Source organism: Elephantulus edwardii, unplaced genomic scaffold (assembly GCF_000299155.1).
Source record: "Elephantulus edwardii isolate Elephantulus edwardi_28Jun2011 unplaced genomic scaffold, EleEdw1.0 scaffold00080, whole genome shotgun sequence".
NCBI lineage: Eukaryota > Metazoa > Chordata > Mammalia > Macroscelidea > Macroscelididae > Elephantulus > Elephantulus edwardii.
This window is the reverse complement of record NW_006399830.1, coordinates 10,902,998-10,927,993: the sequence shown is the minus strand read 5'-3', so window position 1 is coordinate 10,927,993 and position 24,996 is coordinate 10,902,998. Positions and strand designations below refer to the sequence as shown.

The 24,996-nt window shown below is 41.8% G+C and overlaps 1 protein-coding gene across 5 annotated transcripts in view; it reads left to right on the top strand.

Moving 5' to 3' along the window:
* GTF2I (general transcription factor IIi) overlaps window positions 1-24,996 on the top strand; it is a 71,823-nt gene that overhangs the window by 30,674 nt on the left and 16,153 nt on the right. For all 5 annotated transcript variants that reach the window (XM_006889670.1, XM_006889667.1, XM_006889669.1 and 2 more), the window contains 8 exons: window positions 10,664-10,774; window positions 12,288-12,353; window positions 15,823-16,006; window positions 18,708-18,766; window positions 20,153-20,224; window positions 21,907-22,090; window positions 23,110-23,168; window positions 24,876-24,947. In XM_006889670.1, the coding sequence (XP_006889732.1) occupies window positions 10,664-10,774; window positions 12,288-12,353; window positions 15,823-16,006; window positions 18,708-18,766; window positions 20,153-20,224; window positions 21,907-22,090; window positions 23,110-23,168; window positions 24,876-24,947 (807 nt within the window). The remainder of the gene's footprint in view (window positions 1-10,663; window positions 10,775-12,287; window positions 12,354-15,822; window positions 16,007-18,707; window positions 18,767-20,152; window positions 20,225-21,906; window positions 22,091-23,109; window positions 23,169-24,875; window positions 24,948-24,996) is intronic.

The window sequence follows — 24,996 nt, the reverse complement described above, 5'->3', positions numbered from 1 at the left end:
AGCGAGAGAGTTTGAGGTGGCAGAGTCATCTATTCGCGAGTGGAGAAAGGAGAAAAAGGAGTTGGAGAAAATGAATCCTCGAAAACGTGCACGTCGCGGGCCCAAGGCAAAATGGCCGGAGTTGGAGAATGACTTGAAAGAGTGGATTCTTTCTCGAAAGGAACAAAATCAAGCTGTCTCCACTGTCGCAATTCAGGTTAAAGCGAAGCTTCTGGCGAATGAAAGGGGAATCCCAGATTTCAAGGCTGGTTTTGCCTGGATTTCTAAATTTCTGAAAAGGAATGGCCTTTCCGTGAGAATGAAAGCCAGTGCAGGCCAGCAGCTGCCGGACGACTGGGAGCAAAAGATGGTCAAGTTCCATGAATTTGTCGCCAAAGAAATCTCTGACCTGGGTGTCTCTGCAGTGGAGGTAGTCAACATGGGCGAGGTTCAGATGTCCTTGGACGTTCCAGCCCCTAGCACCGCGGATGCTTCAGGTCTGGGCACTGTGTCTGTTACAGCCATCGGGAGAAGGAGGGCTTGCTTCAGTGTAGTCCTTGGTTGCACTGCAAGTGGGGTAAAATTAAAGCCAATGGTGATTTTCAAGAGAGTTACCCTGCCCTGTGAAAAACTGCCCACCAGTGTGGTTGTTCATTGTAATAAGAGTGGTTGGATGGACTGTGATGTCATGAAAGTATGGGTAGATAAATGTTACAGGGCTAATCCAGGGGGCTTCTTTTTGAAGAAGTCTTTACTAATTTTCGATGCCATGGTGGCCCACAAAGGAAAAAATGTTCAAAATTATATTAACTCAGCCGGTGCCCATATAGCGGTCATACCTGGTGGCCTTACTAGTAAGCTGCAGCCGCTCGATATAGTGGTCAGCCACCCATTCAGGACTTTTGTGAGAAGAGAATGGGATGAATGGATGCAGTCTGGGTTTTGTGAGTTCACACCATCAGGACGGCTGAATTGGGCAACATTAACAGAGATCTGTAAGTGGGTGGCTTCTGCTTGGGGGAAGATAACTCCAGAAGCCATCCGCAGCGGCTTCCGAAAGGCCGGGATTGTGTGCCAGCAGTGTGCTGGTGGTGAAGATGAAGACGCCAGATACAGTGATGGTGAGGACGTGAGTTCACAGCCCCTGCAAGCATCTCAGAGGTACTTCAGTGATGGTAGTGATGAGGGGTCGGACTTTGAAGGGTTCCCGGAGTTGGATGAGGATGATGGTTAGGAATGAATAAAATTACTCCTTTTAAAGTGAAAACACAGTTTTTGCTGGTGACTTATTTGTTGATTTAAAGATGATATTATTACAAAATGTGTTTCAGTTGAAGGTTGATGAAAGCAAGGAAACATAAAGCACACCTTGTTCTTAATGTTTTTGGCCTTAGGGCATTTCTGCCTTACTAATTTAGAGCTTTTCTTACATTCATCCTCTGGTTTCAACTTGGTATCCCATTTCCATCCTGAGCCCATTCACGTCACCATCAGTCAACTCTTGTTTTAGGAAAACACCTTGACGTTTTCAGGGATCAGTTTGCTCCTCGCCATATTAAGTCCATTTGACAGAAGGAAGAATAAGAACGTAAAATCAGCGATATAGAAAAGAAATCCTGATACAGAGCTAGTGAAAAGAACACGTTGTTTGCATAAATGTCTCCCTCCAGAAAAAATACAAAACCCACCCAGTTTTACCCCTCTCTATTTTTTGAGCCTTTGATCCTTTTAAGTTTGAAGAATTATCATTGACTCTCTCCAAGTCATTTTACCAATCCACTTCAGTCATTAATAATTGGTCCTATAAGGAAAAGGGTCCTCTGAGGTTCTTGAGATTTTGGCTTCGGTTTGGCCTCTGGTAAAATTTTAACAAATTGTTTTCTTGTTCTGAATCTCTCTCAAGGTAGTAGCATGTTAACTTTCTTTGCTACACCTCTCATTTATTCATTCCTTTACCTTCAGCTGTTAAGTCCTCTGTCCTTGCGTTTGTCTTTTTTTTTTTTAACCTATACTCTTCCACTTTGGGAAGGCCATCCGATTCAGTTCCTATGCAAGTCCACATAACCGATAGCAAGACCAGCTTAGCGAGTGCTACCCTCTCAGGCTCCTTCCACTCCTGTTGTGTATACAGCTGCGGAGGGACCAGGCCAATGGGCTGTTCTAACAGCTGGGTAGGACGTCAGTGTTGACTGTCAGTCAGTTTTGCCAGTTGTCAGCAGAGGGCAGCACATCCTGTTAGGCCATTGGGAATTCTGGCGTGTAGATTTATAGATAAGAGTTACAGATACCTGCTCAGGATCAGACCTGGCCAACACCCACAGCTGCATCCTTTCTCCTTCAGCCATAGCATCTGTCAGAAAAAGAACAGTTTAGATGAGAGTGTGAAAAACTGGGTAATTGCTCCAGTGTCATACTCTTTGCGCCACCACCCCCATACTCCAAAGAAGCATAGCAATCTCTGTTGGCCCCCTTCATGTTAGGTGAGCACACATTGGTAAAAGTGTGTGTCATACCTTTATGCGTTTTATTTTTCTTCTTTTTGGATAACAGATGTTTCAGTTGCCCGTTTCTGTTTTCTTAAGCCGTTTCTCTGAGGGTGTGACGTAACATGGTCGCTGTATTTACTACTACTTGGTGCATTGTTGGAGTCTGTGGACTGTGTACTTGTTGTGAGTTACAGTTTAGTGGTGTAAATTAGTACAGGCTCTTTTGTTCTGTTCCCTTAATGAGGGTTTTGGAGTTGGATCTTTGAAGGGATGTGCACACATCAGTCCAGACTTAGTATTCTTGTGGGGATCTGGTACCACTGAAGTAGCTGGCCCAATATAATCAACTTGCCCGCTTTGTGCAGGGGCTCCCACTTGGGGGGTTTGACTTCCTCATGAACCATACAAGGACTATTAAACAGAGAATTTGCTGACACTAATACTATTAAAGGGAGCTCTGGTGTCCTAGTGGCAAGAAGCTGCACTGCAATCCCAAAGGTGCATGGTTCAAATCCACCAGCTACTCTTTAAGAGAGGGCTGGGCAATCTCCCATGCAGTTAACTGCCTCTGAAAATCCGCCAGAGGGTCACCTATGAGTTGGCTCAGATTCAGTGGCACACAACAACAAAAATGAAAGCATTCCATGTCCTCAAGGTATCCTGTGCTGTTTTAAATTAACAACTTGAACAGATTTGTGTCATTTTAATGGTTCCCAGTTAGCGGTGCTCCATCAGAACTGCCTTAAATGCAGCACTCGCAGCCCTCATGGGGCGCTCATGGGCTGCTGACCGAAGGGTGACACCTCTCTGGCAATGTGAATTGACGAGCGTCTCTTCAGGAGAAAGATGTGCACGCTCCTCCCTAGTGCGTCACCTTCAGAAGCCTTCTGGAAATTCCATTTCACTTTGACAGCAATTAAGAAAGAAGTAGATTTTCCATTCGGGGGGGAGGGGGGAAGAAGAACGAACTGGGAAGGAGGGTAGAGAAAACAGTGCAACAGTGAATGAATGAAAACCCAAAATCTCTGTAAATGTTCATTAAAATTTAATAATAATTAAAAAAAAAGAAGTAATTTTCCGTTTTGGCATATCTAGTGCTTGCTTTGGCAGCCCATACACTTAAATTGCAGTGATACAGAGATTATCATGGCTCCTACGCAAGGGTGACAAATTTGCGAAACATTCCATATGTTACAAAGACAAGAAGAAAAGACGTTTCAGCATATGTAATAGAGGTGTTCCCTAGTCAGACATAAAAGGGTGTTGGCAACTACTTCAAACAAAACTTCCGTTTTCACCTTCATCCCACTGACTGGTGCATCCCTGTATTTCCTCCCTCACATGTAACCATACACCCCTTGAAAACTTTACTGACGAGTTTGTGGTTTACAGTATGTGGGGCCCCTGGACACGACCCAGGAAGGTTTCTTCATTGACCCTTCGCCAGTCTACCTACACATGGGCCAGTGGCCTCGGATCCTGTCCTGAGACTGGTCCCCTCATCTCATTTTTATCACTATCAGCACCTGTGCATCAGATGGTCCCAGGTAGGACTTTCCATCATTAAATTCTTCCTTACTACGGTGAATGGAATGGCCTTGCTTAGGTCTTCCTAACGTTGAAGACTATCCATTGATAAACCGACCTCCTGTATTGGAACTTTGGTCTCAGCTCTTTCAGTGTCTTCTACATTCATCCCGTTTCTTAGGAGACATTTGCAAATTTAAGTTCATTCCTCGTTGCCTCTTCCTGTTCTGTGTATCACCCTTAGGTTTCTTGTATCTGTACGACCCACGTGGTGAAGTGCCAACAGATAAAAAAACCAAAACTTTTTGGACTATTGTTTTGTTTTCTAGTTGCAGTGTTATGTGTTTTGCTCAAGTTGAAGGGATTCACTCTATTGCCATGTCTGCTGTGACCTCTGTAGGGGGCATACTCAAGGCTTGCGTAAGCAATATGTCAGCTGCTTTCTCTGGAATGTTGCATTGAGTGTTTCCAGGTACAGAGGAGGAGAAGTTTCTTGGAGTATACAAATATCACTATAGACTTTATCCAGACCACCAGGTTGGCCTGTGTGCATTGGGTTAACTCCTGTCTGTTGTTTGGTTCTTGTATCGGTCTTGACTGTCCATGCTGAGCTGTGAGTTCTGCATGATGTTCCCAGATGGAGTCTTGCTTTTTATTGGAAAGTAAAGACTCTTGTCAGTCACGTGAATAGTTACATTAAAATGGTGCCGTGAGGGAGTGTCAGTAGTCTTACTTCACAAGGAGAAAGAGCATCATTATTAACATGAACAGCCCTCAGCTAATTATTACAAAACAGAGGTCAGACTGTCCTCTTCTTCCAAATTTTTTTTTAAAAATAAACACAACGCTAAGCTATCTCTTCCCATATCACACTTTACTCCTTGTTGGGCTCCATAATTAACTGTAACAGTCACACAAATTCAAAAACAGTGTTCACGATTATGAGATTCACTAGTGAATTAACAGATGAAAATTCAGGGTTAGGAAACATTGGAGATCACAGATCCTGGTCATATCTGTAGACAGGCCCATCCCTGGCCCTTGCTCTTAGTCTCCTCTGCCTCTTGGTCTGCCTGGCCTTGCCCTTTGTAAGTACTGAGAGCACCCTGCTCCCCCACCAAACCCCTGAAATTGACATTATCCTGGTAACGCCCTACTCCACGAGCAAGCCTGCCTGGAGATGGTCCGCTCTCTCACCCGGTGGGCCAGGACACGACCTCCACGTTTCCTGCTGATTTCCTGGTTTCTCACCAGTCCCCGTATTCTAACTCTCTGTATCTCTTGTATAATGGAGATTCTCACTTACAGGGATCCTGGGCCAGAGGACAAGCTTTGCTCCTAATTCTGATTCTTTGACAGCAGAAAGGAGGTCCACAACTTGTTGTTGTAATATAGGTTTGCAGCTGACCGATAACTGTCCCTCCAGCGGGTTTTCAGAAACAGTTCATCATAAGGAAATTGATTGCCCATCTTTCTCCCCCATCTCCCCCTGTGTTGGATTTGAACCACCTTTCTTTGTGTTGGCAGTACAATTCCTTATCACTGACCCACCAGAGTTCCCCTCTTTCCACCACTAGGATAACTCTTTCTAAGGATGGCAGGGTGACAACACCGACCAACCTCCTTGTTGATGTTGTTATGTGCCGTCGAGTTGCTTGTGACTCATAGCGACCCTGTGTACAACAGCCCTAAACTCTGCTCTGTCCTGTGCCAATCGCACCGTCTCTGACACTCCCATCCCAATTATCCCAGTCACTGAATCAATCCACCTCATAGAGGGCCTTTCTCTCCTGCACCGTCCCTCCACCCTCCCAAGCATGATGTCCTTCTCCAAGGACCGGTCTCTCCTCACAACATGTCCAAAGTATGTTAGACGGAGCCTCAGAATCCTTGCCTCCAAGGAGCCGCCCAGTTTAACCCTTTCCAGGACAAATCTGTTTGTTTTCCTAGCAGTCCATGGTATTCTCAATACTCTTCCCCAGCACCACAGCTCAAGGCATCAATTCTCCTTCTATCCTCCTTGGTCATTGTCTAACTTTCTGATGCATAACAAGTGATTGCGAAGACCATGGCCTGTATCAGATGCACCTTAGTCTCCAGAGAGACACCATTGCTCTTCAGTACTTTGGAGAGGTCCCTAACGGCAGACTTTCCCATGGCAATGCGCCTTTTAATTTCCTGGCTGCTGGTGCCAAGACTGTTGACTGTGGAGCACAAAGGTCAGTTTTCCCAAACTACTGTCCCATTCCATCATCTCTTGGCATCCGCTACCCCCTCCCCTCTCTGGAGTCTCCCCTTTTCCTTTGGGTTCCATAATTGGCTGTAGTGTATTGCAGAACTCATGCTTTATTAGAGAAGTAATGAGGCAGCTTGAAATCAGGAACAGTTCTGGGCACTTGCTGATCAAGGTCGTGTGTGGACCCTTCTCAGCCAAATGTTGTGTTGTCCCTTTTAGCTTCTGTGTTGGCAGCCGTCCCGCCCTGCTGTAGCTCTTGATGCTCGGGCAGCAGCTTCTTTTATTGTCTTGTGTGTTCTGGGCCTCTCTGACTGGCCACGTGGTTCCACCCAGTCCCACAGCACCACAAAGACTATGACTGGAAGGGGCCATTCAGTGTTCCACATACACACAGGCCTTTCAGCAGCTCACACCACCTCACGTGACATGTATGCTTCAAAGTGGTGCCACGGCTTTAGTGCTTCATGTGCAGGGCGTGTTCCTGACGTGGTCGGATTACCCCTCATCAGCTGGTAATAACCTTTTTGGTGAGATTCGTGCTGGCTCCACTGTGACGTGTTCACCTGTTCATCCCATAAACCCCAGATGCCTTCTTGGCTGCAGACACTACCCTTGTTACCCAGGACCCAGGGGGAGGTGCTTTAGAATGGTGATGGCCTTGGAGAAGAGGATACTTGTAAAACAGCCAGCAGGGTTTGCAGCTTGTGTGGCTTGTATGTGTGTGTGTGTACCGTCAAATCAGATCTGACTGGTACAGGAGGAGATTGTCCCTCCTTTTCCCGGCAGAGCATCTGGTGGATTTGAACCTTGCGCCTCTGGGATTGTAGTTGCAGCTCCTTGCCACTAGGCCACCAGAGCTCCCCGGTTTGCAGCTTCTAATTGTTTAGTTATTGTGCTTGTCTTATAAATGTGAATTTAAAAGTTCACCGAATTTAAAAATTCATAGAATCTATCTAGTTGAATACTGTAGTGCTTTTTAAAGATGTTCCAATTGTTTATAAAAAATGAGCTATTTAGAGTAATTCTATGTATGACTTGGATCCATGGGTAAAAACTGGTATTTGTTTATTAGAAATAATTCGGAGTAATTTCAAATGATACACAATGCTTTTTCACTTTGATTGAATGTCTGATTATATGATAAAACATTACTTGTTTAAGAAAAGTAGTTTCAAAGTCTAGCACTAGTACCAGCACCAGTAAGAATGTCATAATCAAGACATTTTATCTCTAGATACATTTGTGAATACATTGTCCAAACAAAATCATGTTTTCTTCTTAGGGGGGAAAAAAGGTCAGGTAATGGCAGCATGAGGCATCTTGAAATGTGTTTCTTGTTACACACCTGGTGGCATGTAATGCTGAGATATACCGTGTTAATAACAATACTAAATGCTGAACTTGATCTTCAGAGGTAAATGAATGGCGTTTTGTTTGATATTTCACACGACAGAAAAAGAAGTTATTTTAGTCCTTTCTGAAAAGGATTTTGCGGTCAGGGTAAGAGATTTCCCATTAAGTTCACAAAACCAGTTACAGCTTTTCTCCAACAAAAGACCCAAGTGGTGAATAAACTAGAGGTGTGGCTCGGTCTGGAGCTCTTCTTTCCCTTCCCTCAGCCTCAGAACCCCCAAGTTGTTCTTTAATAAAATAATAATCGAGGAAGTAAATCTTTTAACAGAATGTGTAGGATATTTTAATTTTTAAAAAAAATACTTCTTTTTATTTGTTCACTTTTGATAGTTTGAACTTTTCATTTGTTATTGGAGAGAAAATGTATCATGTATATTTTTAATGCTTTAGTAACCTTCAAATTATGTATGTTTGTCCTATTTTAAAATAACTATTAATTTCATCGTTTCTTTTTATGATTGAATTGGTTACATTTATAAACTAAAATTGCTCAAAAGTCTGTCATGCTGTGAAATAAGTTAGAGCAATTGAATATATGCCGTCTCCATACTGAGAAAACCCTAAAAGTATCTCCCCGCTGCCATTTGTATTTCATGTCTAACAAGTTAAGATCCAGGTGATGGGTATAGATACTCACTATCGTTCTATACGGCTCTGTGTGTATTTATACACACAAATTATATGATGATAGGCCTTTTATATCATTCAACTAATGGTCAGTTTATGTGACCAAAAGAGAGGTCCAGACTTTATTATCCCATCTGGAAAAGACTTTTGTTTTTAAATAAATTGTTTATTGTTTTTAAAGAAACATTAATATTGAGAATTTGTTTAATCTTGGATAATACTATAAATTATATATATATATATATATTACTCCTTGGTAACTAGCATAAAAATACTCAGGTTACTGAAACACTTTTGAAATTGGTATGAAATTCTTAAACATCTGTTCTGAATTAGAGAACAGACTTACATAAACGGTAACTAATATGTTTTCCAAAATGAATCCATTTTGGTTTGAATCTCTATTCGTAGTTCTTCTGTTGTTATTTCCCATTTTAATCATTACAGTATTAAACTAGGGGATATAAGCAAGACTGATTTTATTGGGCATTTGTGATTTTTTGGAGATTATTCTTCTCTAAATTGAAATGAGCCTGTACAGTGACCTTCATTCAGTACTTCGAGTTGCTACTGTGTTGCTGCTTTAACATGACCATTTTTCCTGAAATAGTATCCCTCAAAATAGGAAGAATCTTATCTTTTCAAGGACATAAATAGATCCCAGTAAGAGGTGTTGGTGACCTCGGTACATTTTCTGGTGTAGGCTAGGATTATTAGCGCTGATTACAGTTTACCAGGGTATCTGTTGGCCAATAGGGGAAGAACTCAAAGACTAGGGACAGGGCAGCAGGGCCCAGTGTTGCCTGATGACATGGTAGGAACAGGTTACATATTTTAGGATTTTAGGCACACATTTTTACTTGATTAACATTGAAATGATAGAAAATTTTAAAAATAAATGGTATATAAAATTTAGAATGTGCTGCTCCAATCAGAATTGTGTACTAGTAAATTTAGATTTCTTACCGTTTGAGGGGAGCTCTGGTGGCCTAGCGGTAAGAAGCTGCGTTGTAGTTCCAAAGGCCTACATTTCAAATCCACCAGCTGCTCCACCCAAGAAAAGTGGACACTCTAACCTTGATAAATGTTGGTAGTTATAGAAAGGCTTCAAGCCTTTTGTTAATAAGGTCGCTTTGAGTCATGCTCCACTCAGCGGCAATCAACTACAATAACAACTAACTTTTGAGGAGGTAGTCTGGTATTTTAGAGGAAACAGACTCAAACTACTGGTGCAGTCCTCTGACATTCCTGAGCCTGTCAAGTGAGGGCGAGGGTTAGACTAGTTCTAAGAGCTTGTTGTTTTGAGTGTTACTCCTCTTGTCTTCACCATAGTGATTATGTTATCTAATGCAGACATTGAAATTGCCTCACTGTTTTGTGTCCAAATAACTTTTACTCACAAATTTTAACAGTTTAGAAGCAATATTTCAGTAAAAAAATTTTAAAATTGAAATGCTACTTGACCCTTTAAGGATTGAGATGAGAATGATAATTTATCTGTAAATTTTTAGTTACTTTCAATGAAGGATCATAGCAGAGTTGATATGCAGACATGCTCACCAAGAAATGAACCTGTAATCTTCTCAATGACCTGAGTGGCCTGTTACTGTGCCTCTTAAATACCTGATTTCTCATCTCTGCACCGTTTCTTTATTGATGGAACCAACCTTGCTTGTTGAATCAGCATTTTGACAAATAAATTATGTACTCCTGTTTCACATATAATGGAGTCCTGTTTCTTTAGTACTTTGAGTTTTGTATTTGTTTTAAAAACAAAAGTTTTACATTCAGCTATTCACCCCTCCTGTTTAAGCTCGTTTGTACATAAATATTTCATTTCAGAGTTCTCTTCATTTCTTACACATCCTGTTACTTTAGGTGACTGTCATCATTAGGAATAGAGTCTCTTTCTTTCTTGACCACTCTTTAGAAGTTGTGTCCAGTAGCAGAGTCAGAAAAGAGGACATTTGTAATGATTTATCTCACAAACTAAGGTCCAAATGAAGCAGAGTCAAAGGCAAATGACTCAAGTGTTCATGTGTGCACACGCCAACAAAGAGTATGGGAATGACATACGCAAATTGGAAACATGTTGAAGATGAAAACGCAAAAATATTACAACAATGAAAGAATTTTTCTTTTACTTTTCAAAGAGAAGAGTGAATTGGGGAGGAGGGACGGGCAAGGAGAAAAATGCAACAATGAATGAATGGAAACCAAAAGTCTCTGTAAACGTTCATTAAAATTAATAATAATAAAAAAATTTAACAAAAATAATAAAGCCATGTTCTCAAGCTCTAAATCCTATGTACCTTTTGAATGTAGAGCATTTAATAGGCAGTGGCTTTCATGAAACTAGACTTCTCCTCCAGTAATGAGAGTTTTTTCTTTCAAGATGATGATTATTCGCCACCAACCAAAAGACCAAAGAACATTGAGCCACCCCAGCCTCCGGTGACTGAGCCTCCCAATGCTGGAAAACGGAAAGTGAGGGAGTTCAACTTTGGTAAGTTCTGTTTTGCTTCTGAACTCTTGGTTCTACTGAAAACTACCCCTACATTCTCTGGGGAGTCGGGAGGGAGAAGCCACTTGGTCTTGTAGAGTCTGATTTACGGTGACCCATGTGTCAGGGAGGACTGTGCTCTGTTGGTTTTCCGTGACTCATTGTCAGATAGCCAGCCACTACTGGGTGTACTAGAACTACTGTATTATTTCCAGTTAGCAGCAAATTGACTATAGTCCTTTGTACGTGAACTCCTTGAAATAAATGCATTCTAGTCTAATCTCTGCAAGGTCACAGTAACTTGGAAGAGAAATGACAGGTGTTGATAATCCAGGTTGAATTCACCAACACATCTGACATTGTCGTATCCTCGGTCATTTACAGTTAACAGAACCTGTTGGAAGGGGGTAAATTCTGACTTTTCACTGGGTTGGTGAGGCCGGCAGTCTCTAGGTGAAGACTATTCCTCTTTATCCCAAGGAACAGTTGGTGGATTTGAGCTTTCAGCCTTTCAGTTAGCAACCCAATAATGTTACACACTGTGTCATTCATTAGTCACAGCTGTTGTTACGGGCCATTGAATCAGAAGTTACTCATAGCTGGCCCTCCGTCAGACCGTCAGAGCCAGTAAATATATCACAGTCTTACTTCTGTGCAGTGGGTAGAGTCGAACTGTGTACTTTTGAATTGGCAACTCCTTACTATTACGTTCGTTATGATTTGACGATTTAACTTTAAAACCTTTTTGGTTTTCCCCCCTCTATGTAACTGTCAGTTGCTAATTTACTTATTAAACTCCAGCGGAACCATTCTGGTTGAAGATCTATATAAAATATTTGGCTGACACTTAATTTGATTAAATAGAACATTGAGCTTGTATGTACATTGAAAAGGACTAACTTACTTTACTCATCATAACAACTCCTTGGTAAAAGTGGAATTAGTGTCTGAGCTAAGCTCCTGTATTTTTGGTTTTTTTTTTTCATAGTCTTTGTCATTTTGCTATTAAGATTGCAGCCCCTGGGCCTATCTGAAGTCTTGATTCCGCACGACAAGGTGTGTTTCGTAGGAGCTTTCTTAGGTGTCCTGAGACCAAACTTTTTTTTTTCTTTATCCTTAATTTCACAGTGTTTAATTGGACTATTCTTCCTTTATGAAGTGTTAAATTCTATATAGAATTACATAATGTCTCAGTGAGCCAATTGTATGAATCATGGAGAGGGGAAAACCTTTTACATAGAGACAGTCAGAGGACATAGACTGAGATAGATCACTGACAGTTTCACAGTATCAGGTATCAAACCGCTGGGTAGTTAAGACTCCATTAAATTGTTGGCTGTGTGCCGTCCCATTGGAACAGACTCAGAGCTCACCCTCCCCTGCATTTTCAGAGGCTGTAAATCACTTAGGAGATTGCTTCACTTTCTCCTATGGAGCAGCTTGTGGATTTGAACTGTGTACCTTTGGATTGGCAGTGCAGTTTATTACTCAGAATGAACTCTTTCTTCCTCTTCAGAGAAATGGAACGCTCGAATTACAGATCTGCGTAAACAAGTAGAAGAACTGTTTGAGAGAAAATACGGTATGTCTCCACTCAGTCAGCCTTCAGTACATGCTTGGACGCTTGACCTTTTTTGGTAACAGAGTGACTGACAAGTAAAAACTAATTCAGTTATTATTTAAATAACATTCTTGTTAAGCTTTTCCCCTGCATGTTGTAGATTTATTTATTTGTTGTGAACTCATGAATCTTGCTAGATTTTTGAGTACTAAGGAATAATTGGTTAGTTTTTACCCCAGAAATGGTAATGTGCTGTTATTACCTTCTCCCCTGGTTCATCACTTGATGGATTCCTGAGTTTCTTCAAAGTTAGATTTTACATTTTGGTTTTTTATTTGACCGACTTGTGTATAGACATTTTGTTTATAATGTTGAAATTAAAAAAAAAATGTTGAAATAAATAAACAATTCATGTTCTCCAATATATATTAAATGTTCACCCAAAATTTATAACTTTATTATTAAAAATTACCTGTTTCGTGAGGTTTTATTTTATTTGAAAGACTATAATTTTTAAATGTTACTTGGTTTTCAGAGTTACACTTTGGTGGCTTTTTGGTGCTGAGTCACTTCCAGCCCGTCGTGGGCCTCACGGGACAGAGGAATACAGTCCCGTGTGATTCCGTTTTGTTTGAACTTTTTTTGTGGTTTAGGTGAAAGTATTGATTCGACAGTTGATCGCCTCTCTGTACTAGGACTCTTCCTACTTCTTGGGATCCTCTGTTCCTGTTTATGTCTTCTTACCTTGGCTTCTGGACTTCTGTTTGTTGGCAAATATTGCCTTTTGGGCTGAAACGGCCAGCTGTTCTGAGGCAAACACTCCTGCCTGGTGTTGCTGTTCCTCTTACAGGACTGCTGATCGTGGATGGCTTCTGTTCCAGCCTTGAAGGTTCTGTCTCAGAGCCACAGACTCATGGAAACACGACTTTTTTTTAAGTACTTTAAATTATTTTTTTAATGCCTTTCAGCTCAGATTATTGTGCACAAATTGCCGAGTTGTGCCCTCCTTCTTCCACATTTTTCCTGTTAGTCACATCTTATACTGGTGGACCATGTGTGTCACGATTAGTGAACTGATCCGATTGACTACAGATACTAGTTTACATTAAGGCGTTCTATAACTTTACCATAGCATTTTTTTTTGTTTTTTCAATAATGTTTTCTTTTAATACTGTTTTTTTTTAAGAATTCTTTTTTCATTCATTTAAGCCTTGTAAAAAATGTCTTACTGTGGTAAAAACATAAGGAAACACTTGCCAGTATCTTTTTCCCACGTGGAACTCACCGTGACGTGCAGCTCTGACGGTTTGTTGATTGCCATGTGTGCACAGGGCCCCTTGAACTGAGGCTCTCCCCCTCCTCTCTCCCAGCCCTGGGGACCAGCAGTAGGTTTTGGTCTTTATGGCCATTTTCCTATAAATAGGATCCTGCAGTATTGATCCTTTCCTGACTTCTCAATTAGCATGGTATTTACTGTGTTATAGCATATGTCAGAACTTTATTTCTTTTGTTGGGTTATATGGGGTTTTTTTATATATTCTAGATTTTAAGACATTAACTATCTCCAGTTTTATCTCATTTTATAGTTTGTATGGTGGGGACTTTGTAAAAAAGACTGCTGACTCATTGAGTGAACTTTGTTCTCTTGTCAAAAACTGAGCCTAAGACTTAACCTGGCAGGGGAGATACTGTGATCATGAAGGTAATTTCCCAGTGCAAGGCTTACCCATTGTACTCCGAATGTGCTGACCCCTGCTATTACCCCAAATATAGGAAACTGGACTGCATAATTTGTGGTCGTGGGGTACTGGGTTTGTGCTTTGCCCTATTTAAAACAAAAACAATTGAGCCTAGATATATGGATTCTTTCTTAACTCTCAATCCTATCCTATTTGTCAGTGTGTCTGTCATAATTATAACAGTACTAGGCTATTTTTATTACTGTAGCTTTAGAACAGGTTTTGAAACCAGCAAGTATAAATCCATCTGTTATTCAATATTGCTTTGGCTTTGGGAGAAGAGGGGGCTCTTGCTGTTTCGTATACATTTGTGGATTGACTTTGTCATTTCTGCAAGGAAGACTTCTGATTCAGACTCACACAGTGACAGAGGGCCATAGTTTTGAGGGTCCCACAAGGCTGTCCGCTGGCTGTTGTGATAATTTTGGGTTTTCTTCCACATCACTCCCCCGGTCTATTCCCTTTCAGAGCGGTCAGGGACGGAAGCCAAGCGTAGAGATTGAGATTTGAGAGTCTGTTAGTTCGTGGACTAGTTATTTCCATGAATCTGATTTTCTGTTCTTTTTCCACAACCGCTGCGGCTGAGATAGCTGCTCCGACACTGGGAAGACCTCAGTCGCTCACATTTTCCTTTGGGCTGAGTTACCCCAGTTCACTGGTTCTGAGGACACGTACCTTCAGAGCTGTCAGAGAGCTTCTCCAGGACGTGTCTGCTTGCTGGGAATGTGCACAAGCTGTTGATGGACCTAATTGAGACATTTTAAAAAATCTTAGTGTTAGAACATTTCTAAAAACGTGATAGATAATAAAAACTCCCCAACTATTCCTCACCCCACTTTTAACAGTCATTTACAGTTTGCTGCGTTTTCTCGCCTGTCCTGCCTCACTTCTTCTTGACACAGGAATATTTTAAAACTGTTATGTCCACACATGATGTCATTTACCATCACTCTGTAGGCTTCTTGGTGCTGCTGTCATGTGAAATCTATGTCAGTGGGGAGTTTTTGGAGGGAGGGGGTGGGATGACAAATGTCTTATTTAAAAGTTCTCTGTCCTGCACTACAATTTGAAGGTGCGTGGTTTGAATCCACCAGATGCTCCGCTGGAGAAGGAGGGGCAATCTCCTCTTGTGCCAGTCGGATCCGACTCGATGGTGCACCACAAGGGGGGAAAAAGAATAAAAATAAAAGTTCTCTGTTGTGTGTGGGAAAGGCCCCTTTTCTCGTTTGCTTAGTCATATCACCAAAGTCTAGAGATTATATTTAGTCGTTAAGATTTCATGCCTCAGAACTCTTGCAGGTTGTTTAATTATTTATTCTCAGTAGAATTTAAATCTTGGTAGACATTCTACAGTGCAGGGAAATCTATACTTTGAAATAATTTCTTTTGTAAATTCAATAGTTAAGCTAACAATTATGTCTTTAGAAACTCGTTTCACATTATGTATTACAGAGGTTACCTTGGCTGTCTCACTGGCTCCATTTGGGCTCAGATTTCAGTACAAAGAGTGCACATTGACTCACCACATGTCACCTTATGTCATCGCAGGACGGCCAGTTAGATTATTGACATAGTTGGTGTTTAGTTTTAAGTATTTATTTAGTTTTAAGTATTCTTTTACTCCTAATTCAATTAACAAAAGGAAAGTAAAAAGATCAAAAGCAGTACCTATATAATTGCCAATTTTTTTGATAATGCAGATTTGCTTAATGATTTTTAACATTGTTTCTGTTTTATTTCTGCTTCTGAAGCTCAAGCTATAAAAGCCAAAGGTCCTGTGACGATCCCGTACCCCCTATTCCAGTCACACGTGGAAGATCTTTATGTGGAAGGACTTCCTGAAGGAATTCCTTTTAGAAGGCCGTCAACTTACGGAATCCCTCGTCTAGAGAGAATATTACTTGCAAAGGAAAGGATTCGTTTCGTGATTAAGAAGTAAGACTTGGGCTCTTCTCTCAGCTTTCATTATGTTATTTGTTAGTGCTGCTTTTTTCTTGTAGATACATGTTCACTCACCACTAGGACAAGGTTAGAAGGAGAGTTGGACTGAGGTGTTTACGCCCTTCACTTGCTGATGTGTCTGTGTGGAGGATTTGGGCAGTCCTGCAGGCAGCAGAAAATAGGTTAACAATAAAACCCAGCACAGTTGCACCTGTTAGTTTTCTAAATTACAGTGTTTCCTTTTTTAAAGTGGCAATTACATCATACTTCTTAATAGTTTATTATAAATTCAGCAATATTAAGACAACAGATTTTTAAAACTGCAAGTTCTTTTGTCACCCGTTTTACATAATATTTCATGAGTTCCTTGTTTTTCAAGGCAGTATAGTATTCCATTATGTGAATATACCACAGCTTCTCTATCCATTCGTTTGTAGATGGGCACTTAGGTTGTTTCCAATTCCTTGGTATTGTGAACAAAGCTGCAATGAACATGGGTGTGCATATATCTGCTTGGGTGGCAGTTCTGGTTTCTTTAGGGTATATTCCCAGTAGTGGAATTGCTGGGTCAAATGGCATTTCTATTTCCAGCTTTTTGAGAAAGCGCCATACTGCCTTCCACAGTGTTTGTACCGTTTTACACTCCCACCAACAGTGAATAAGGATTCCAGTTTCTCCACAGCCTCGCCAGTATTTGATGTTTGCTGTTCTGTTAAATTTTGCTATTCTGACTGGGGTGAGATGATACCTCATAGTTGTTTTGATTTGCATCTCTCTTAGAGCTAGGGATTTTGAACATTTCTTCATGTGTGTGTTTGCCATCTAAATGTCATCTTTGGTGAAGTGTCCATATCCTGTGCCCATTTTTCAGTTGGGTTGTTTATCTTGCTGTGGTAACCATTTTTATTTGTTTTCCTTGTTAATTCTGTATCTTATCATTAGTGCTATGTACCATTTACAGTGCTGCATTGCATACTTTCTGATCTAGACGCAAAGATGATCAAGTCTGTGATTCACTGTTGAAAGCACTGCTCTCTAGGTCTGGTCTCCAGTGAAGCTAGTGTTGGTGGTCTCAGTGGGTAGAAACTGGGGGAGCGTAGACCCAGGCTTACAGCATGATTCTCTTCAGTGTTTAGCACCATAAGAAACATGAGTTGATAATTTGAAACCAAATAGTTAAATTTCTCTATCACCTGCACTGTATATACTCCCAGCTATATGTTTAGCCAAATAGGTCTTGCCATTCATTGAAAGCTCTAAACAAAAGAAGAGAATTTGGAAGACCCTGGACATGAATATAAAAGGCCTGTGATAACCGAATGAAAATCAGTGAAACAGCATGTGAACAAGGACTGTCTTGTTCAGCCATTTCCACAATCCTTAAGGATAAGAAAAGGATTTGGGAGGCAGTTAAATTAGCAGTTGATATAAAATCCACAGTTTTAACATGGAGGCATGGGCTGGTCTATGAGATGGAAAAGTTGTTGATGATTTGGATGGAGGACCAAATCCGGAAGAGGATTCCTACGAGTTCACTCGCAATTCAGAGTACAGAGCCTATTTGAAAACCTGAAGGAGAAGCAAGGAGAAGACAACTGTGAGTGCTTCAGGGCCCACACGGGCTGGTTTCATCACTTCACACGCAGAGGGGGCTTCCATAACGTGCGCCTGGCTGGAGAAGGAGGAATCCTCCGCGGGGGAGCTGACGAAGAGTGAACACCTTTCCCTTTCAGACTGGGTGACGTGTTTTCTCAACTTAATCAGGGTCTTTGGTTTCGTGAGAATATCGCTCCAAACACTGATCACAGTGCTAAAGTCAGCAGGCAGATTCGGTGATGCGGTGAGCTGTTACCATGAAATATGTGAGAAGAAAAAGAGAACGGCCATCCAGCCCTGTCAGTAACTGACCAGACACACCACCTCCATGTCCACACGATCTAGAACCTTCACAGTGGAGGTGTTACCGCGCCTGACAGAGTGTCAGTCTCATCCAACCCTCTCCACTGGGATACATGTGTGTGATTTGTGTATTTTGTGTGTATGTATATATACATTAAATATATTTTGTGAGTTTTTAATGACGTGTTTTTAACCCCTAAAGACAAAGTTTGGATTTTTAAAGATAATGATAATAAGAAGCAGTAATATTGAAAACTTTTTTTTTAATTAGAAAAAATCAGGGAGGAGGGAGGAAAATGTGTAACAATGAATAAATGAAAATCCAACTTTTTTTTAAACTTTCATTAAAATCACAATAGAAAAATAGAAAAAGTGACTTATGATTGAGTCCTTGGACATGAACCTTGTTATAAGTTGGGGACTAGATATTTTGGCTGCAGATGAGAATATTAAAATCGAGTTTTCTGGCCAAGTTATAGATGTGCTAAAGTAATGTAGTCTTAAACGTAATGACACATCAGAAGTTCTCTAAAGTTTTTGTGCTTTTCTGTGTGAAGTTAAAGTTTTGATACGTACCCGTGGGCTACAAGGTTCGTCCTTGTATTACGCAAACGCGGCGGATGAAGCCCCTTTAGACAATGTAAAACTGACCGTCGATGTCAGCAGGCTGTAGAATTGTCAAGGATCCGTGTCGTTTCTTTTTAAACTGTCCTTTGTGGTTGAATATTGATATGTGCAAATGAATATTTCCTTCATCACTGTTGTTTGGTAAATACTTTCTGTTCTTATATTTTAGACATGAACTTTTGAATTCAACACGTGAAGACTTACAGCTTGATAAACCAGCTTCAGGGGGTAGGTCTCTGATCTCATAAAGTTGTACTTCAAAGCAGACAGAGTTAGATATAATTGTTTACCATTTAAAACTGACTCTTGAGAATTTCTTTTTTTTTAATTTTATTTTATTGTTTTTGTGTGAGTGTACTGTCAAATCAGATCTGACTGGTACAGGAGGAGATTGTCCCTCCTTCCCCGGCAGAGCATCTGGTGGATTCGAACCGTGCGCCTCTGGGATTGTAGTTGCAGCTCCTTACCACTAGGCCACCAGAGCTCCCCTCTTGAGAATTTCTTAATGGGACATTCCATCTGCCATAATTCCTTTAACATGTATAATTGTAAAAGTTTGTATTGGCAGAAGAACTAGACGAGTAAATTTATTAGTAAGTTGCACAACACGTGTCTCTAAGTAGCTAGCACTATAAGAAAACCTTGATATATCAGGCACAGTAGTGAACAGATCCTTGTCTTCTGGGTCTTACTGAAGCCATTGTGTGTCAAACACAGATTGTGCTCCAGGGTGCAGACCGACCAAGGCCCATTTGTGTAGCCGTCAGAGCACACAACGTGGCCTGTCCTCACGTGCTGCTCCATGTGTTGTGAAGGAAGTGTAGAGGCAGCTTCTGTTTGTTTTGGGTTCTTGGGCTTTTTTCCTTTCTTGACTAGGTTCCATAGTGAGACAGGAAGCCACTTCATGATTTCTGTCTGATGAATGTATTCCTGACATTAGCAAATCCCTAAGTATACATTCACATAAAGTTCCTTTCTTTTTAAAAAAAAATTATTTTTTTTAATTTTTATTGTATTATTTTTACGTGTACCGTCAAATCAGATCTGACTGTTACAGGAGGAGATTGCCCCCTCCTTCTCCAGCAGAGCATCTGGTGGATTTGAACCGTGTACCTCTGGGATTGCAGTGCAGCGTCTTGCCACTGGGCCACCAGAGCTCCCTCGAAGTTCCTTCCTTGCTAGTTTTGCGTGAACGTGATTCTGCTGTCCCCTGTGTTTTCATGGTGCTGCATTTTTCCTGCGTGAAGCTCCTCTTGGGTGATGCTCTGGTGCTTTACCACTGTCAGCACTGTAAGGAAGGGGCCTGGCCAGCACAGGAGTGAAATGCTCAAAGCCGCCGGCCACTCCTGTCCTCCCATAGATCCTCAGACACCCCGAGAGGCTGCCTTGTTGTGCCCTGCAGCTGCGGGTCAGAAATCACTGGATGGCGCTGGGCTGGGACTTGGTCTTGGTTTAGTATCTGTATGTGATTAATAAGTCCATTCTAAAAGCTTAGATGTCATTTTAGTCAGATATAAAAACTAATAATGCATGTTTTATAATCATCGTATTGGAGAACCTTAGTCGTTTAAAGCTGTCTAATGAGATGTGGATGTTTTTCTTTTCCTCTTACAGTCAAGGAAGAATGGTATGCCAGAATCACGAAATTAAGGAAGATGGTAGATCAACTTTTCTGCAAAAAATTTGGTAAGTGTTTTTCGGCCCCAATTATGTATAGTACAAAATAATGTCTGTGAAACGTTTGTTTTATATTGAGAAAGTAACAGTGCAGGAAAGGAAGACCCTCAGTGAGATGGACTGATTCAGTGACTGGGGTAATGGGGGTAGGTGTGTCGCAGACAGTGAGATTGGCACAGGACAGAGCAGGGTTTAGGGCTGTTGTACATAGGGTCGCTGTGAGTCTCAGGTGACTGAACAGCACGTAACAACCACAAGATGAATAAAAGTTTAAACCTAGGCGTAAGTGAGGGAACAGCATAAGGAATCTGCAGGTACAGTTTTTGGGGGAGATTTTCCCCTACAGTATAGGATGAAAAGCAGTACATTTTAAACTTCGGGAGTCCAGTTCTCTGACCTTTTTGATGTTTGGACGTTCTGTCCTGCTTGAGGGTAGAGAAGCACTTTGCTGCCCTTGGCACGCTGGGTCTTGTGCGGTTTGTCCCACTTTGTTACACAGGCTGCGTTCACAAGCACTTCGAATGAGGCAGCAGCATCTTGAGTTACTCAGCGTTTCTCTCCTGCTTCTTTCTTCCTGGACATATGTGACATAGTCCTCTTTCCTCCTTTAAAAACCTCTTTATGGAAAGTGTCAAGTCTTGCCCATTTATCAATCTGCCTTGGCTTCTAGAGTACCACTCTTCCCTTGGTTTTTGTCCTGTGTCCTTGGCTGTTTCCATTTCTTGTTGGCACCCCTTCTGACTTGGTCTTTGAGTTGTGGGGTGCTGCTGTAGAACTGAACCCTGGGCACCTTCTTCTTTCTTACTGTGCTTTTCCCACAGGGTCCTTAGATTAAAATTATCCCATCTGTGTAGTGTTTGAAGTAAGTTTGTGGTCTTAAGAACTGTCCTTATCACCAGGGTTGTGTGGCGCTCAGTATCTGATGCCTGTCCAGTCATATCTTAAGTAATTGTTCTTGAGTTTTCTAACCTCAGCATATTTCTGTCCCACTGTCCCCTGTGGTCCCACCTTCTGCCCACCCCAAGCCACAAATGTGGGATTGCTTTATTTCCCTCTCAGCAAAATCTGCGCTCTACACTGAAAACATACTCTTAAGTCCACACACGTGCCTTGTCTGCTGTCCCTTAGTCACAGCCCATGCCACATAGCAGCCCTGTTGTTGTTGATGTTTCAAACTCATATCCTCTGCCCAGGCCAGATGGCTTAAGCTATCTTGGTTTTTCTCTGCACCTCATGGACCTTCTTCTTTCTGTCTGTCTTTCATAAATCATACCCTCTTGTGCGCTGTAGCCATGGGAATACCTCTTTCTGAAAGACTTCTGTCTGATCTTCATGTGCCTGCCCTTTTTATTTACCATCTCAACTCATGTGTTGCCACTTTAGATGTCTCTTATGATTTGTTTTATTGTTGTTATTATTATTATTATTATTATTATTATTATTATTATTATTTCATCATCTCAAAAATTTTGGACAGAGGAAAATACGTTTTAATTCTATGGATGCTGCCTTCAAATCAGCATCCCAAATACCAAACATCCCAAACTGAATCACCCAGTAACTAGCCCTTGATTGAGTCATTTCTACGTGAATTTGTCCTCAAACAAGTAGTAGGCCCTTTGGGATAGTTGTTGTTACATACGTGATCTGCTCAGAAACTTAGTTGTCACAATTGCTTGTCTTTTGCTCAGCTGAAGCCTTGGGGAGCACTGAAGCCAAGGCTGTTCCTTACCAGAAATTTGAGGCCCATCCTAACGATCTGTATGTGGAAGGACTCCCAGAAAACATTCCGTTCAGAAGTCCCTCGTGGTACGGAATCCCACGGCTGGAGAAAATCATTCAAGTGGGCAACCGAATTAAATTTGTTATTAAAAGGTAGGATTATATGCAAAATAGTGTGTTCCCTAAGAAAGGATTGTTCTCATTATGAAGAAGGGCTTGATTTAGGTTTTGTTTTTTAGGTTAAAATGATAGTTTTTATTTAATTTATTGAGAGAGTATTTTATTTAGTACTTGGCAACAAAAACTGAACCAAACCATGTATCATTAGACCAGTTCTATTCTTTATCCTTCTTTGTGTGGGTTCACACAGTGCCAACCCTCCAGATTTGATATTTAACAGAATCTCTGTCTTTGAGAAGCTTATTACAAAGACAAATGCAGTGAAGTATTTACCAGAGCACTTTGGAAGAAAGGCCAAGGGCAGTTCATATGGAATTAAGAAAAGGTGTTTGAGATAAGGGATGTCATCTCAGCAAGTCAGGGTAGTGTCCAGCCGTTCTGTGTGGCCTGTGAAGATTGCTGTGGGCATGTGGTAAGTGAGGTTCTGGACTCATGGGGCCACGTGGAATAAGGCCGTGCACACTGCACAAGCTATGGTGGTCCTTAAAGAGTTTTGAAGCAGATTCTTAAATAAATCCATGTATCTCAGAACCAGAATTCTGGGCTGAGTTTGAAGGTTTGCCAAATAGATGAGAGGAGGGAGAGAGAGTGCAGAAGATCGGGAGAAGAGGGGAATCTAGTACCTACTTCCAGGGATTTGGCATTTTCCAGTGTGGTTGGACTTAAGTCTAAGGGAAGGGAAGCGTTTGGAGTGGTTTCCACCTCTCTGACTATGTTTTGTGTGGAGGTGGTTGCAGGGCCAGGAGGCAGGCAGCCGAGCTTGCCTAGGCAGTTAAGCTGCTTTTAATGCTTTTGGAAGTAACCGAGCAGACTGGAAGCTGTGAAAATTCTGTGATTGAGTCCTTACTATATTTAAAATCAAATAAGTCAGCAGACTGATTTCTCTGTAACTGAGGCAGTGAGCCAGTTAGACACTTGCCGTCGCACGCTTCTGGAGTCTTCCTCGCACGCTGAGTGCTGTGTCACTGATCCTCCCCGCTTTGCTTTTCCAGACCGGAACTCCTGACTCACAGCGCAACTGAAGTTACTCAGCCGAGAACCAATACTCCAGGTGAGACGATCTTGCTGCTCTTTCCAAGATTAGCTTGCCTCTGGCAACTTTCGGGCCTTGTTAAAGTCTTTTAAAGCTAGGAGCCATCTCCCTTCCCACTCCACTCGTAGAATAGACAGGCCCGCTGTCTCCGGAAGCTCAGTGCAGGCACTCCTTGGTTTATCGCAAGTGCAGCTGTGGGAAGAGCTTGGGCTTTTGCTTTGACCAGCATCAGCCTGGAGAAACGACATGTGCCTCCTTTGGGAGCCGCTTGGATTATTTCCAGTTTTCCAGAAACCACCTTTTTAAAAAAAGAAACTAGAAATAGCTTTTAATAATTTGTTTTCTTTAACTCAATATTTGAAGGATGTTACCTTGACAGATAAAATAATGAGCTCTTTGGTTCTTTATCGCATACTCTTTAAAATCTGTGGTGTGTGTGTTTGAAGCTCATAAAACCCCGCACTGCTTCCATGGCTTTGGGCTCTTAGCAACTCTGCCTGGGGTTTCCAAGGCTGGCAGTTGTCCTGGCTGCGGACCGCACCCTCCTCCTCCCCCAGAGTGTCTCCTTCAAACCACCAGCCTTTCGCTTAGCTCCACAGCCCTGCACATAATGCGCTGTGCCACCTTTGTCTTTAAAATATGCTACTATTAGATGCCATCAGCGCTGACTTCCAGCAGCCTGTGTAAAAACAATGAAGCACTACCCGAGCCGGCACCACCTTTGAAGTTGCTGTGGTGCTGGAGCCCGTAGCTGTGGCCTCACACATTTGGCTAGGACCATGCGGATTTAGACCAGAACCTTTACTTATATGCTCCCAGTTCTTCATGTTTTTAAGGGAGCTTTGGTGGCTTATTGATTTAGGAATGTGATTCGCGTCTACCAGGTGCTGTGCTGGAGAAAGATGAACAGTCTTCTGTACAGTTGCTGTTTCTGAAACCCACTGGAGGGTCAGCTGTGAGTCAATTCTGACACTGTACACAGCAGCGACAATAAGTCTAAAAAGGACAGATATGATAGTTGAGGCAGCCTACTGTGGCATCAAGCCCAGTAGAAGTCAAGTCTCAGATCCATAACTAGTTTTACTTACTGGGCATGAGCTCTGTTGTTGTTGTGTGCCATTGAGTCGGAACTGACCCGTAGCTGAACCTCCCGTGGCTTTGCAGAGGATGTAAATCACGTGAGGGGAGATTGCCCATCCTGGAGCAGCTGATGGATTCAAACTGCGTCCCTTTGGGATTGCAGCCCGGCTTCTTAACACCAAGCCACCAGATCTCCCTGGACAGGAGCTGTTAGTGTGCCTTTTTGGGGAGCCCTAGGGGCCTCAAAGGTAGAGAGAGTTGCTCTCCTAACCTATAGGTGGCCTCTCCCTGGTGTTTCAAAACCCCCAGCTGCTGCTCTAACGAGAAAGATGGTTCATTTCCACCTACGCAGCTTACAGCCTCCAGAAACCTGCTGGAGGGCCCTGACTTGATGGCAAGGAGTTTTCATATTAATGGTTTTTCTTTATTCACAGTGTGTACTTTGATTTGAATTGTTTCTTTGTGGTTCTTGGCAAGGGCAGGAAATTGCTCTTGCTTTAAGTTCTAAAGTTTTCCTTTTAAATGAAATTCTGTTGGAATAATCATTAGAAATAAGAGGGTCTTGTCTCTGGGCCCTCACTCGAGTCTCCTTGTGTGCTGGCCCTGGTAAGAAACTTTATTCGTTTGTCTTATTTTGCTTTCTAGTCAAAGAAGATTGGAATGTCAGAATTACCAAGCTTCGGAAACAAGTGGAAGAGATTTTTAATTTGAAGTTTGGTAAGTAAAAGCAGTAGTTAACGTCTTAAATTAAAAATGGAACTGAAAG